This window comes from Nothoprocta perdicaria, unplaced genomic scaffold (genome assembly GCF_003342845.1).
Source record: "Nothoprocta perdicaria isolate Ctin4 unplaced genomic scaffold, notPer1 scaffold_3, whole genome shotgun sequence".
Lineage (NCBI taxonomy): Eukaryota > Metazoa > Chordata > Aves > Tinamiformes > Tinamidae > Nothoprocta > Nothoprocta perdicaria.
In genome coordinates, this window is record NW_020455532.1 from 8,677,285 (window position 1) to 8,692,331 (window position 15,047).

Below are 15,047 nucleotides of genomic sequence, written 5' to 3' on the forward strand. Positions count from 1 at the left end.
CCGGGAACCGCCCGCCCGCGCGCGGCCCGCCCTCTCCTCCTCCCCCCTTCCTCCTCCTCAGGCCATGGGGGGCTGGGGGGGGGGCCTCGTCCCCCGCGGGCGCCGCGTTACCGGCCTGAGGGCCGGGCCTCCCCCCGCCCGCCCGGCCCCACCCAGCCTGAGTCACCCGGGGTCCGGGGCGCGGCCGCACGCACCTGCGCGGGGCCCCGAGCGGGCGGACCCCCCATCCCCGCCCCCCAGCCGTGACCCCGCACCCGGGTTTGGGGGGGACGTGGGGACCGCCCCCCGTTCTAACAGGAACGGGAGCCCTCCCGGCGCTCGGGGGGAGCTGCTGTTTCCATGACACTCGCTGCCTCCCTTCTCCCGCGCCCGTCATCAGGGAAGGGCCTTCAACAGTCCCCAAGGGAGCAGCGTGATTTTACCGCGTGTTTCTGCCTAATTTTACCGCTCGCTTTCAAATTCGGGTCGTTTGCCCCCGTTTGGTAATAGAGGTGAGTTTAGGCAGGGCTGCGGAGGGGGAGAAGGTCACTTGAACCCAGTGCTAACGTATAAGAAGGCCGAGCAGTAGTCCAGAGCTAACGACCGTAGGTTTTATTTGAGGTAYGTATCATCTGCAAATACTAATTGGGATGAGCAAAATATGGATGGCAGGTAATCACTGCATTAGTAACAGCAGAAAAAGCAGTGCAAAGATCACAGTGTAAACTGGCTGCGTTCAGTTACATTTTTTTTTGTTTCACTTAAAATAGCTTTTCTGATGATGGGGAGCATTATGTGTCACGTAGAATTAAAAAAGGTGAATTGCTCTATACAAAAATCGGAGAATGTAAAGATATTTGTAAGGGTTGTTGGAGACTTCCCACATTTGCTGCTGCAGGACACCAGTCTGAAGAATTGAGTTCTTCTTTATTAAAACCTGCTCTTAATTTTAAATGATTTGGCAATGTAAATTAGCCCAGAAGAGATGAAAGTAACGATGCTGGTGCCTTGTTTGCTCTTGGTACTAAATGATTGCAAATAATAAGATGGACTGTGAGATGTGTTTATAATTTTAATATCTCCTTGATCACAATGGTATCAATAAAGTGGTAGCACAGATGGGCTCAGTGCAGTTTTCTCAACCTAGTTATGTCAGTACTGCATGTTCTGATCTTTGCTATTCTGATGTGGAGCCTTTCCTTAAAGGAGGCTTTGCCAGGGTGCAGCTTTTGGGGATATGTGTGAACAAACTCAGATAAGGATGAGTTAAGTAAATAATAATTTGAATAATTATGTAAAAAGCAAGCGCTCAGTATCCTCCGAATAGGATCCTCAGTATCCCAATCCACCCCAGTAAAACCAAGCCATCCCAGTAGTGTCCTTTTTATATRGTCACACTTTTTTGCCCCTCCCTGCAACACATTCGTTACTAACCAAAATGATTGCCCTGCGATGTGAATAATGAGCTTGGCATGAATTTTACACCTGGGGGAAGACTTTTGGGGATAACTCACTATTTCCACTTGGACTCTGGCCAAAGCAACTATGTAGTTGGAACAAGGAGGTGTAACCGTGTGAGTATCCTGTACTTTGGAACCGAGCGCTCGTCACCACCTGCCCCTCTCCTGCGTGGAGCTCCGTGGCTGTGCGTAGTGCCCTGCTTGCTGGCCTGCACCCCCTCTTTCCCATAAAATAAAGAGGAACCATTCTGCTGTCTTAGAGTCAAGCTCTTCATGCAGCATCAATGTCTTCACACGTTATAAGTATCTCTGACAGAAAAAATTTAATTGTCTCTAAAGGCTGAAAGTCACTGAATGTCATTTAGAAAAAGCAATTTTGGCACCTTTAGGGAGCGGCCAGTAACGATGGCTGAAGGTGGCTGGAACAAGGCTAGGCAACCRTTTGTAGCATGGTGGTTAATTTTATTTTAACGTTAGCATATAGATTTGGGCTGAAGGCCAGGCTATATAGTTAATCAGAAGATGCAGAGGAGGCAAGTTGTGTGATATTTGGAGAGAATATCACAAGTATGAAGTCATTTTGCTTTTCCCTCATTAAATCTGCRGTAAATTTTACTGGTTTTGTTATACCAAATTCATGACAGTGACAGAGGAGCTGTCCACCTTTTGTTGTTCAGATCTTTTTGGACATGCTCATTTTCTGACAAGTTATTTAACAATATATGGTAGCATTTAAGGGAATGTTCCATATCCACCTGGTTTGGATGGTGGTGCAGGGTTTATTTGCAGTGAGAAAATATGAGAATGATGGTGTCAGTGAGTAACCTCTCATTGTGGTTTCTAGCATTCCTGCACCACACCTGGGCCCTAAAATTGCTGTAGCGGAGCACAGTTAAGGGAATGAAAAGCATAATACTAAGAGAAGAAGGTTCCTTGCAGAGTGTTTAAAGAGTTGATTCCTTCCTAAAAGAATCACTGCTGGGAGCAGTGCCTGATGATGCTGAATATCCCTGACATCCTACACGTGCCGCTAGCACTGCAGCCCTTGTGTCAGCCTGTATGTACCTGAATTACAGGGAAAGAGTTTTCCATTTGTTTTAGAAATAGCTTCTACCTATGCCAAGGCACTTGATCTTTGTAATTATAGAGCTGTGATTTGAAATACCACTTACCTCATGTGAATGTTTAATTTTGGAATGAATTGCCCATGCAGAAATCAAAGTACGTCCAAATCTTGGTGATAGATTGAAGTATAAATTATGTTCCAGTCTGCTGCTTTTCCAGTCATAACTTAGACAAACTCACAAAGTCTGTAAGGGTGAAATCAGGGATGTGTCACGTTTGACCAAATCTGGTTTTACGCTCATTTCTCACAGTGAGACATTAGAATCTGCATTTCTACCTGAACCATTAATGACCTGTCTGCCAATCCACCAATGGCACTGCTTTCTCCTCAAATTTTTATAAAGTGAAAGTGTTTGTCTGATAGCTTCCTGTGCTTGCTATAGAGAGAAAAGCAATACAAAAAAATCAATGACTTAATTAGCATCAGAGGAACAGGTCATTGAAAGCAGCAGACTTCAGGCCAACGTCGGCTTATTGATATTGTCCTGCCAGTTCGATATGTTATATAAGCCAGACTTTTTTTTTCAGTATCGGTTTTCATCTGATTTCTGCCTACTTTTAACTGCAGTTACATCTGATCTGCTTTGAGTTTGTCCTAAACAGCTCATAGAGACTGGAAATAAGAAAGCTACCAAGCAGGCGTAGTCACTGCTGAGTAGTTCTCCTCAAGCTCTTGCCATCTCCTGAAGAGCAGCTGTCTACACGTTTTACTCCTCAACTGTCAGAGACCTAAGCCTCCAGTTCTGTGTATTTATTCTATTTTGATGAATCCRTGTTCATGCTTTGACTTCAACTGCTGTTTCCAGGATGCTGAAAACATCCCTTCCTTCTTTCAGTGAAGGTAGCCAGGTAGTTTTGACTTCATGCGTTCTGCAGCTTTGGAAGTCTACCCCTGATGTTTTATAATATATTATAAACCTTGTCTACATAGTTAAAAAGCTCTCGTAGGGGTGGGAGGGGAAGCAGCTGTAACTTTTAGTATCAGTATAGACACTGTTCTACGCTATAACTGGAATTGAGAGAGYTTAGGCTGTACGGGAGAAGGATTTTTTCCTCTGTGCTGAGTGTAGGAAGAAGGATGATTCCCATTCCTGGCAGCTGAGTGCTCTTGGCTCCCACTGCTGGCTAGTGGTTGGCATTTCATATTGTAAAGCTTCCAGCCCAGGACCACTAATGTGCAGTTTGACAGATTCCTAAGAAGGCAAAGCCTTAAGAATATGAAATGCATATCAATACAGTAGAGAACTGTATTGAGAATGACGCTGTTAGTGCATCTGATATGAGAATCTGCTGCATAGGATGAGCAGTTCTGGGGACTCCTCTGTGGCTGCGATTTGCCCATGTCCGTTCCTTCCATCTTCCCTCTTTACCCTTGCCAACGTGGCCTGGTTCATTAGTGCTTAGAACAGCCCCTTCCTCTTGGCCTCCCCTTTGTCACCTTTGTGTTTCGCTCCTAGCWGCAGGTAACCCCTGTTAGGTGCCTTCTGTTTGTGGCCTCGGACTATTTTCAGCTCTCAGCTTTGCTTGTTGCCACCGCTCTGTTGTTAGAACGTGGCTTTCATCTCCCCCAGGGGAGAGAGCAGTTATAGCTGATAGTTGCTTCTTTGCCTTTTCAAACATCACTCCTTTCCTTGTATCTTTTTTTCCTTCTGGCAAACACTTCCCTCTTTTGGAGCTCAAGCCAGCAGAGCTCTGCAAAGCTCTTCTCCGAGCTTCTAACAAGGTAAGCAATGGAGAATAAAATAAGGACTTTAACAGTGTTCCTTTATGCAGCACCCTGTGGATAAAATACCGGTAGGCTTGTTGTCAGATGGCAGACGTTTTGATGGGGGGCAATGACTATTTTAACTGCAGTGAAGTTACATTTAATACATTGTACCAGAGGGCATTTTATGGTTTCATAGAGACCTACTAATGGTGCACATATTAAGATAAATTAACTGAAATCAGGCCCCATACACTGTTTTTTTTCCAATACATAGCAAAAATAAATCATTCAAGTTCTGAAGAACTTAAATTTCAGTGTTCAGTTTGAGTAAAATTTAAGATATAGCTAAATTGGTAGATGATTGAGGAAAGGTGTTTGAACAAAAAGAGCATTTGGATGCTTTGTGCTAGTGTTTGGGCTGTGCAGTCAATGTGCTGAACTGGTTTCCAGATTTCAGCCTTTATCCAATAGCTCTCTCTGCCCTTGCACTTCCCTCTATGATTTCCTTAATTTGTCCTTATATGAACTCATTGGCTGCCAGGAACTGACTTGCATTTAAAGATAAATATGCCAGTGAGCTTGATGAAAGAAACTCGGCGCCGTTTCCAAACTCAACTCCATCCAGTTTGTAAGCAGAATTCTACACAGATGACTTGTGTACAAATTAGACCCCTATTGGCAAAGCACAGATCAAAGATGATCCTGACCTTTCAGYGACAGAATGTAAACTGTATTGGAGCTATGAGCTCTGGACTTCAGCAGGCAGCCTCTTCTACAAAATAATTGCATTCCATAGGAGCAAGGGAAGATAAGACGATTGCAATAGAAATGCTTCAAGAAGCTATGGACGCTGTGAGGCAAACAGAACTTCTATTTTGTTTTGTTACATGTCTTGTTATTTAAAAATGGCTCTCATTATTTAAAAAATAAACATTATTTGGGTGTATTTATTCATGTTCAGATTACGGTGAGTGGATGAAGGGGTGCAAGCACAAAATAGTTCCTAGCATGTAATCTAAYTGCTGAGTGAAGGGTTTCGATAGACAACTTCTGATAGACACAGTGATTAAAAATGGAATGGCTTCTSTCGGTGGTAAATGCTCTGGTGGTGATTTCCTTAGGCCTCTTACATGCTGTTACTATGATAGGCTTCAAAATAGGAAAAAGAAATTGCATCACAAACTGYTCTCCTCCCTTTCCCTGCTCTGTAACTTGTCTTTTGGGGAGTCTGCAGCAATAACAGAGTGTATCCCTGTGGTAAAACCCTCCCGGGGAAGAGAGAGCCAAATTAATCATGCGTTGCCAGCTAACTTGTGATGCTGCTACCCACAGTCAGTCTGTCTTGTGGAGGACTTCAATCTCCAAATCTGGATGTCACCCTTTAATAAGTGCCAGAATCTACTGAGTTGAAAGCGGTGTTTGGAGTGGAGCTGATCTGCTGAAGAAAATCACAAGTCTGCCGAGAGCTCTGTGCTCCAGGAGGCTGCCTCTGGCTTCACATCCCCCATTTGGGGGATGCTCTGGGCTACCTCCACGCAGCAGCTTGGACTACAACGAGGAGTGAGCCTGACTTGCACACGTGTGGTAGAGGGGATGTTTGGCTGCTCGTCCTACTTCAGCTTTCATATGGAATAACATGGTTTGACTTTACATGTTTTGTGTTTTATTTGGTAATTAGTGGGATTTAACATCCTCAAATAATTTGGTTGTTGGGGTTCCGTTCTTGGAAACAGAAAACACACCTATGGGGCCCTTCCTACACAGATTCTGGTGGAAGATTTGGTGCAGAACTTTTTCAGTGTGTTAGCATGACAGGTGATACTGGTCTTAAACACAAGCTGGACAATGTGTGAGACACTGGTGGTGGTGGCCCGTCATTGATGTCCCTTAGAGAGCCATGAAAACACTGGAGCAGTGGCTTTCAGGCCATAGAGAGCTGCAGACCCTCATATGATGGGCATAAGTGTGTGATAAACTTCTTATGTACTTTTTTCTTCTTCTCTTAGGAGTTTTCTTTAGGCTGTTAGATCTCAGGCAGGAAACCTTGGATTCAGAAGTTGAGCATCCTGACTGGGCTTTATGGAAAACTGCTCAGTATTAACAAGAATGACATTTCTGGGCCTATGCAAAAGGGATGTTTACATATTTGGAGAAATTTTACTGATAAATCTGGGGCGCCTGGGAGTTATGTGAGGTATTGAGGTCCACTGCCTGTGATTAAAATAATAAAACTTTTTTTTTATTTTTATTTTTTTATTTCTTCTGTGAACCTKGACCCAGGTGACTGTAGACTTGCTTGCTCCGTGTTGGCTCTATCTGGTGGACATAAGCAATGCCCAGCTCCCTCACTGACACATATTTTGCTAACTTAATTTTCCATTGCTTAAGTTCTTCAGTCTACATTCAGCCCAGGGCTTTGTGGTGATGTGATGTGTTTTCTCTTGGCTTCAGTTGCTAAACTGCAGTATCAGAGATGGATAAAACAAGTTGTTACCATATCAGCAATTGGTTTAATAGTAGTGACTATCATGTGGACCATCTCCCGTGCAGGTTTTCTGAATGTCAGAGGCTGCAGGCATTTTTGCTGTGTAGGACTGTCCCTTACATACGTGTCAATGCATATCTACAAAAATAAATCGTATTATACTGCAGAACAGTATAGAGTATCGTGTGTGGTTGCCAACAGCTGCAGCTTTAGGGAGTGTGGTTTATTTAAACCCACAGAAACACCTTTTGTGGTGTTAAAGCTTCAGTATCAGAGGAGCTGTCCAGTGAGTCATGCTCTTAAACTGTTGCTGTTGTAGGATTATGTGAAGGGAGGGGAAGAAAAGCTCTTGGCTCCTGGGTGAGCCTGCAGCGTGTCCCAGCCTTCCCCTCCTGCGCAGTGTGGAAGTAGAGAGATCTGCAYAGGGAACTTACTGACATGCTTAACCTGAGGTCAATATCAATTTTGTTGCATTTTAAAAGTAACGCTTGAATGTTGATGTGCATAACATCTGTGTGTAAAGGATCATTTGCAAAACAAATAAATAGGAAAAAACCCAACTCTTAAATTATTTTACTAAAGTTGATAAACTTCCCACTTATTAGTGACTTTGGCTTCTGCTTCCCCCTTCAGCAGTCACTTCTGTGATGCAGCCCGTCAGGAGATGTTTTTCTGCAGGGAGGCTGTGGAGTCTCCTGCTCTGGAGGTCTCCAAAACCCACCTGGATGCCACCCTGTGCCACATGCTCTGGGTGTCCCTGCTGGAGCAGGAAGGTTGGACCGGATGCTCTCTAGAGGTCCCTTCCACCCCTTAACCACTCTGTGATTGTGTGAATTACAGGGTAGCCATGGACAAGAGCGAGCTGGTGCAGAAAGCCAAGCTGGCCGAGCAGGCCGAGCGCTACGACGACATGGCTGCTGCCATGAAGGCCGTCACCGAGCAGGGACACGAACTGTCCAACGAAGAAAGGAATCTGCTCTCGGTGGCCTACAAGAACGTCGTYGGTGCCCGCCGCTCCTCTTGGCGCGTGATTTCCAGCATTGAACAGAAAACAGAGAGGAACGAGAAGAAACAGCAGATGGGAAAAGAGTACCGTGAGAAAATTGAGGCTGAATTGCAGGATATCTGCAATGATGTTCTGGTAATAATCCAACAGCAAAAATAACAGTAGTTAGTACTGCAGCATTCTTCAGAGAGGCTTAAGGAATCTTAGGAGTAGACATTGCAGCAGCTTAGCAGGGAAATAATTTTGGATAGCCACATAAGCCYAGTTTGAGCTCCTAATTCATCTAGTTTTTCTTCTGTAATTTACTGGATTCTCACTTGTTATGAAGTGTTTTTTTTTTGTTGTTGTTTCTTTGTTTTCTATTTTAAATTGCTATGTGGAAGACTCCTAGCTAGTGATAATCATGAAAATAAATTCAGAGCACAAGCCTGCTAAAAAGCCAGTCCCTTACTTAAATTCTCTCACTGAGGAACTCTGGCTTCCTGAGGCTTGTTTAGTATACAAGCTGTATATAGTATATGTATGTTATGCTGGTATACAAGCTGTATGSTCTGTATGCTTCTTTCTCCAGAGCAGGTTCCTTGCTGCTTCCCTTTGGAAGAAAGGTATCTTTTTTTATTGCTATTCAGCTGGCAAAAGATCTCATTGAGAATGGAGAGGTGCTGTTAGGACTCTCAGCCTTTCTGCTTCCTTCTTCTGAATGCTCCTGTGCTGACTTTGCTGCTACTCAGAGCTTTTCACCTGGAGCTACAGATAAGATCATCGTGTTCTAGATAATTTCACTGTTCTTTACAGAATTTAAATCTGCAGGAGCAAGAGCGATGAGCCTGGTGCTAATTTCATGCCAGTGCCTAAGTCCTGGTTAATGGTCTAACAGTTCATTTTTGCTATGGTGATGATGGCTGCTACAGGCATCTTTCCAACTTAACATATTTGCTGATTGCTTTCTCAGGAGCTCCTGGATAAATACCTTATTGTCAACGCCACGCAGCCAGAAAGCAAGGTCTTCTATTTGAAAATGAAAGGCGATTACTACAGATACCTTTCAGAGGTGGCATCTGGGGACAATAAGCAAAGTAGGTAGAAATGTCTCAATCTGCAGGGGCCTGAGCAGAAAAGGTATAAAAATGCTCATTTTTTTCCCGAGTTTGAAGTATATTTCTTCTTTCACTATTGCTCTGTGGTGTCAGAGACACACACAGTGCCAGTCACTTTCAGAAAACTAGACTTCAGTGAAATGAGCAGAAGTTATTGACAGAAGTTCTCCTGCAGCCTCCAGCCTTGCACTGTTGTTTTAGCATGTTTGGAAGTGTAAGGTCCTTTTCCGGGTGCAAGGAAGAGGAAAAAGATATTTTTTGGTTTGTTTTCCTAGACCTTGCCTTATTGCTATGTCTCCCTGTTTGCTATGCCCTGTTGCTATTGTCTCCCATTTAGACTATGGTTTTAGCTTACAAGTCTTTGCCGTTTGCAAACTTTCTGCATTCAGAAGTGCCATCTTGAGTTATTAGAGTCTCAAAACATTAATCCTGAACTGTTAAAGCCATCTTGAACTGTGCCTGACTTCCCAGTAAGTGGCTAATGTGGTTTGTAGCTTGTTGCCTTGGTTGGCTGTTCTAGAGCTTGCTGTTACCTACCACCCAAAGTCAAAGCTTTATTCAAACAGTTCTTCCTTAATGCTCTCGTCATTGGGGGGTTTTAAACTTCAAATCACTGGAGGAAGCTTCTGTGCATATGTAATATCTGTTCATGGAAGCTTCAGTGCATATGTACGTGTATAAATATCTGGTCRTAGGAATTACTGTTTCATAACTAGTCTAGACCAAGAATATAATAGCTTGGCCCTTCAGTTCTAATGATGTGCTGTGCCTTAATGTGATTGCTTCTTGCAGCAACCGTAGCAAACTCTCAGCAAGCTTACCAGGAGGCTTTCGAAATTAGCAAGAAGGAGATGCAACCAACGCACCCTATCCGACTCGGCCTGGCTCTCAATTTCTCTGTCTTCTATTACGAGATACTAAATTCTCCCGAAAAAGCCTGTAATCTGGCAAAGACGGTAAGGACATTCTTTGTTTGCCAGTCTTGTGGAGACCAGGGAGACACCTACAATATCCTGTATCTACTACTGTAGATACAGTAGTGCTTTGAAGATGGGTGTGCTTTCTCAAACCAAATTCCTTAAAAATGTTGGCATCTTCAGACTGCTGTGGCTTTGTTGATCTCTAGTGGAACATACCTGATTTCCTGTGCTGATTTTCTAGTTCTAGTGGAGCTGACTTTCTGGCAGCCAATAGCAGTAACACAGCAAACTTGCAAGCAAACTTACAGGAACTACTGAAGATGACATGAATTGAGAGAACAGGAAGCCAAGTGCTTTTGTCTTGCGTGTTTTTAGGCATTTGATGAGGCGATAGCAGAGCTGGACACGCTGAATGAGGAGTCGTACAAAGACAGCACTCTCATCATGCAGCTGCTTAGGGACAACCTCACTGTAAGTATCAGAGCAAACTGCTGCACTCTGCTGTTAATTCTCAAGGCTACTGCAGCCCAGTAAGTGGGACTTGACAGCTGAACATTTATGTAGTTCTGCACAATTAAAAATGTCTTATTCTGACTCASTGGCTGTACTAACTGCCTGTGTTAATTGCCCTGTTTTTTTGTTAGACCTGCCTGTTTAAATTAGAAATTGCTTGTTAACCAGTGCGAACAAGCTCAGCTTTTCAGTAACTCAGTGCAGTTTGTGTTTCTCAGCAGCCTTTGAGAAACAGCAACTTGAGCTTGCTTTTTACTCATAATTATCTACCCATTTTTGTTTTTGAAAAGCTGATAACATCCTTAAAATGCTGTTTAACACCTTTCCTGTTAACTTAGGTGAGAAATTGGCACAGCCCCTGCTAATCATGCTGTCTTTCTGTTCCTGGAAGTTGTACCAGCCTGCGTGCATAAACATCTGCTTCTGTTTCCTTACAGCTATGGACGTCGGAAAACCAGGGAGATGAAGGGGACGCCGGGGAGGGGGAGAACTAATGGCTGTCACGCTTCACTGTATGTTCAATGTCACCCTGTATCCTACACATATATCCCTTTGTGCGACAAGCAAAAAGAATAGTACATCGACTTTCACAACCTCAGCGTAGCAAAAACTGTCTGTGGGGGAAAAACGGTTGGTTGGTGTGTTGTGTACCTAAAATGGAGGTCGGTTATTATAATGGCATTCTGAACTTTCCTATTATGAACATTTGCAGTTATGATTACCGTGTTTATATTTTTAACTGAACACTGTGATTATGGGTTTTGTGATCGCCATTGACCTTACAAAACTCTTATTGGTAGAAAAGTAGTCATCAATTATGTAACTCTGGCAAGCTCAATTTGGCACTAAACCAGTCGAAGTACAATTCTGTTGTAAAGTTGTACAGAAAGTTATAGAGATTCTATAGTGACACTGGGGCATGGAAGGAAAACCATCCAATGTTTGGCATTCCAGTTAGCCACACTGCTATGAATGAGTTTACCAGGCACACTCTGTAGACGTTTGTAACCACCTCTGCGGCACCGCTTTCAGTCAAAGCTCACTTTGTCAATCGTATCTTCTGGGGGATTGGGTTTATTTGGGGTAGAAGGGTAATGGGGGGGAGTTAGCAGCTTGATTTCCAAACTCTTTACGCTGGCAGATAACTGGGATTTGACTTCTGAAAATGATTTCATGCTCATACGACGTGCATGACTAAGCCCCTTCCCGCAGCAATAAGTTACCTAATTATACCTTAAATGATCTTCAGTAGTAAGACCTGGTTCACTACCATGGACTTTGCAATAGGAGAAGATTCAATTTTTTGAATGGCCTTATTAGTTTGGATGATACCATAAAATGATACGCCACCCTTGCATTACTTTCCTCTTAGGTAAATTGAAATCTCCATGGTAATCCCATTTGGAATTTACCCCAAAAACCTCTAAATATTCCACMGAGACATTTTTAAGATTGCTTTATAGGGTTTTCTTCTTTTTTCTCCCGTTGAACTGTTTATCCTCAACCCTTTCACCTGTTTAAACTTCATTAAAGCAACTTCAGACTCCCACATAATGCTTCATCTTTTTTCTTATTTCATTGTTTTTTATTATGGCTGATGTCAGCATGGGGGGTGGGAGACCTGAGCCTGCTAGTGCACAGGTTTCTTCCTTGGATGTTTGAGAGCTGCCAGTGCTGTTGTAGCCTTTGGCTCTTTCTCTCTGCCACGTAGAGACAGTACCAAAATCTAGCTCAAATATTCCGGATTTCCCATTTATTGTACTGGAATGCAGCAGACCTTATACATTTGCAACGCTTGTGACTTGTAATATTTGAGCTCCAACTATCCTCACCTGCTCACATTCCCAAACATGTCCCATTCAATAAAACCTAAGACGAGTTGCATGAACAAGGCAGTGGAAGAGATTAAGGAGCAGTCACCTCTCAGCCTCACGGTATCATCCCTCCACCTGAACATTCCACTTAGCTCTATAGGACCCCTCTGTTTGTCCATCTGTCTGCTGAAGAGAGAATTTCATGCACTGATTTTAAAGACTCCCCTCTACTAGCTGAACAAATTGTGCAGTTAATACTTGGCGCTTGATAAATGCAGTAGTGAATGTGGAACCGAGCCTGTCTGTATATCTGGTAGCTCTTTTCGCTTTGTTTTTACTGACCAGTATTCTGCCTAAAGTTTGCTTCTGTGATGGTTATATTGCCTAGCACACACGTGGTTGTGAGAATAGTATAGCAAAAAGAAATACCTGGTTATTGATGTACTAGATTTGTGTATGTCTTTTAAACAGTTCTAGTTTCACCTTACACAAAATAATCAGGAAAGTGTAAAAGAACTCAAAAGTGAATAATAAAAAAAAATTTTATCATTTTTTGTGTCTGTTCTCTTTACCATATTGGTCGCCAAAAAAAAAATGTAGTTGAATCACTGCTTCCCTTAATTAAATGCTCCGATCTCACATTGTTTGAATTGTTTCATGGTTTCTAAAAGGTACTAATAGTTACTCATTCATCTTTCAGAAAAATTCTCACCCACCTTCCTGAATTTGTACTAGAAGCATTTGCACTGCTTCTCCCCTTTCCTGTGTTAGGGTCATGCTTATAAATACATTGTTGTTGCAGGAGTTGAAAGAAATACAACTATAAATATCCTCCTTTAAGTTGCTGTGAGTCATTGCCTTTGGGAACGCACTGCGCGCAAACAGAGTCTGCTCCAGCGCTTGCTGCTTTTGGCTATTGACCCATAATGTTTTTTTTTTTTTTTTCCTGGGGGAAACCTTGAAATGCTGAACTCCTCAGCCAGGTCACTGCCCCTTTGCACCCCCCATTGCATTTGGGGATTATACCCTGCACATGCTCTAGCAAACCCCACTCGTCAGCTGCTCTAGAAGGCAGTACGTGTGTGCAAAAGCACATTGAAATGCAGGCGTTTTCCTGGAGATTCAGCACTGGGAGGTGAATGGCAGTAGCCAAGAGTACTGATTTGAGCCTAAAATTGCCAGGCAGGTTGTCTGGGGCCAAAACACGTGTCCTTTTGTTCCAGACCCTCTTTTCCTCCCRCAGGAATGGTCCACAGACCTGTGCTTTGCAGATGCTCTTTTCTCCTGCAGAGCTGTTAGTCAGAAACCTGCCTGACTAGCTGCTGAGCAAGCACCAGTCTGTCATTTAAAGCCATGGTAAAGAACTGTCTCCATTTATATTTGTAATTATTGGTGCTTTATCATTTCCTACCTGAATAAACATATTTGCTCCTGAATAATTTTAGTGTACACAGACTCTCAATCTTGCTCTGTTAATGACATAGCTCCAAAAAGAGGACCTCGCAGGGCTTGCTCTGGTCAGCAGAGCACTTGTCCTGCCCCAGTTCCTCCAGATACCTCCTTCCATCCTYCCTTTCCCCTTTGAAGGAAGAGGGAGAGAGGTGTGGGGAGGTAAAGGGGGGCAGAGAAACAGGCCAAAGAGCAAGTGATCTTAATTCAAGYGACCACTGCAGCCATCCCCTTGGGAAAGGGGGCTCCTACACTGCAGATGTGATAGACCAGGGCCTGACCCAGACCACGCTGCACGTGGGTGTAGCCTGCGAGGTTTAACCGATGCACCGGGCGCTGCTGCTGCTCCCCTGAGCTCTGCTGCTGCTCCCCTGAGCTCTGCAGGAGCCAGGTCGGTGCGGGAAACACCAGGAGCCTCCCGGCAAGGTGAGTTTTCTCCCGCTTCGCTCCTCAGCCGCCCCGGCGGGTGTTTATGGCATGTGTGGGGACGAGGTGGAGCTGAGGGCTCGAGCASAGGCTTCTGAACCGCGCTGCAGGCTCCAGGGCAGCGCAGGAGCTCAGACAGGTCTCGGTGACCGCAGACGTGTGACACCTCCTTGGCTACYGTGCCCCCTTCCAAGGGCAGAAGCAGAGGCCGCGTGGACGGGGTCTGGCCGCAACGCAGAGCCGGGCACCCTCTGGGCCCTGCAGCCCCCAAACACCGCTCGGGGGCTCCCAAAGCCCCGCAAGCTGCTGAGGGACAAATCCCCTCTCGTGCTCGCAGGTGCCTGTGCTGAGCCCGGCCTGGGGTGCTGAGCCCGGCTCTGGGCGCTGAGCCCGGCCCGGGGTGCTGAGCCCGGCTCTAGGCCCAGGCGCCCTGGCGCTCCGGGGCTGGGTGCGATGCGGGCGAAGGGCGGCGCTGGGCCCGGGGGCGGCCGCTCCTCGCTCGGAGGCAGCCTCGGGCCCCGGCTCCTGTTGGGAACCCCCGGCGAACCGAATGGGGCGGGGAGGCTGGGCCGGGCTCGGTGCCCGCGGCGGGGCGGGCGCAGGCGCGGCGGGACCCGAACCGCCCAGACCCGCCCCGGTCCGTGGGGCCCCCGCGGGCCGGCGCGAGCAGCGGAGCCGCCGGAGCGCCCGGTGTGAGTGCGGGGCTCTGCGGCGGCGGCTCCCGCCCGGCCGGGCTCGGTTATTGAGCAGCCCGGCCCCGGCCTGGGGGAGGTTCGGCAGCCCGGCTGCCCTCGGGTCTTTCTGCCGCTCGGGGCCGGGTCGGGTTTGTGCCTCGCTCTCCCCGCTCCGCCTTGCCCCTCTCCTTCCCCTCTCCCCCGTGCCCGGTCTCTCCCCCGTGCCCGGTCTCTCCCCCGTGCCCGGTCTCTCCCCCGTGCCCGGTCTCTCCCCCGTGCCCGGTCTCTCCCCCGGGCTGCAGGGACGGAGCCGCGTCCCGCGGCGCTTGCTCCGCTGCTTGTCCTTGTCCTTGGGGGCCGTGCGGGCAGCGTGTGCAGGGGCTCGCAGCCC

General features: G+C 45.9%; 1 protein-coding gene across 1 annotated transcript; it reads left to right on the forward strand.

Annotated features, from left to right (window-relative positions):
* Positions 1-7,583: 7,583 nt before the first annotated feature.
* On the forward strand, positions 7,584-12,485 carry YWHAB (tyrosine 3-monooxygenase/tryptophan 5-monooxygenase activation protein beta). The gene is made up of 5 exons (XM_026042248.1): positions 7,584-7,898; positions 8,716-8,839; positions 9,653-9,816; positions 10,156-10,251; positions 10,731-12,485. Exons 1-5 carry the CDS (start codon positions 7,605-7,607, stop codon positions 10,785-10,787), a joined length of 735 nt encoding a protein of 244 aa, XP_025898033.1. The 5' UTR covers positions 7,584-7,604; the 3' UTR covers positions 10,788-12,485.
* Positions 12,486-15,047: the final 2,562 nt, after the last annotated feature.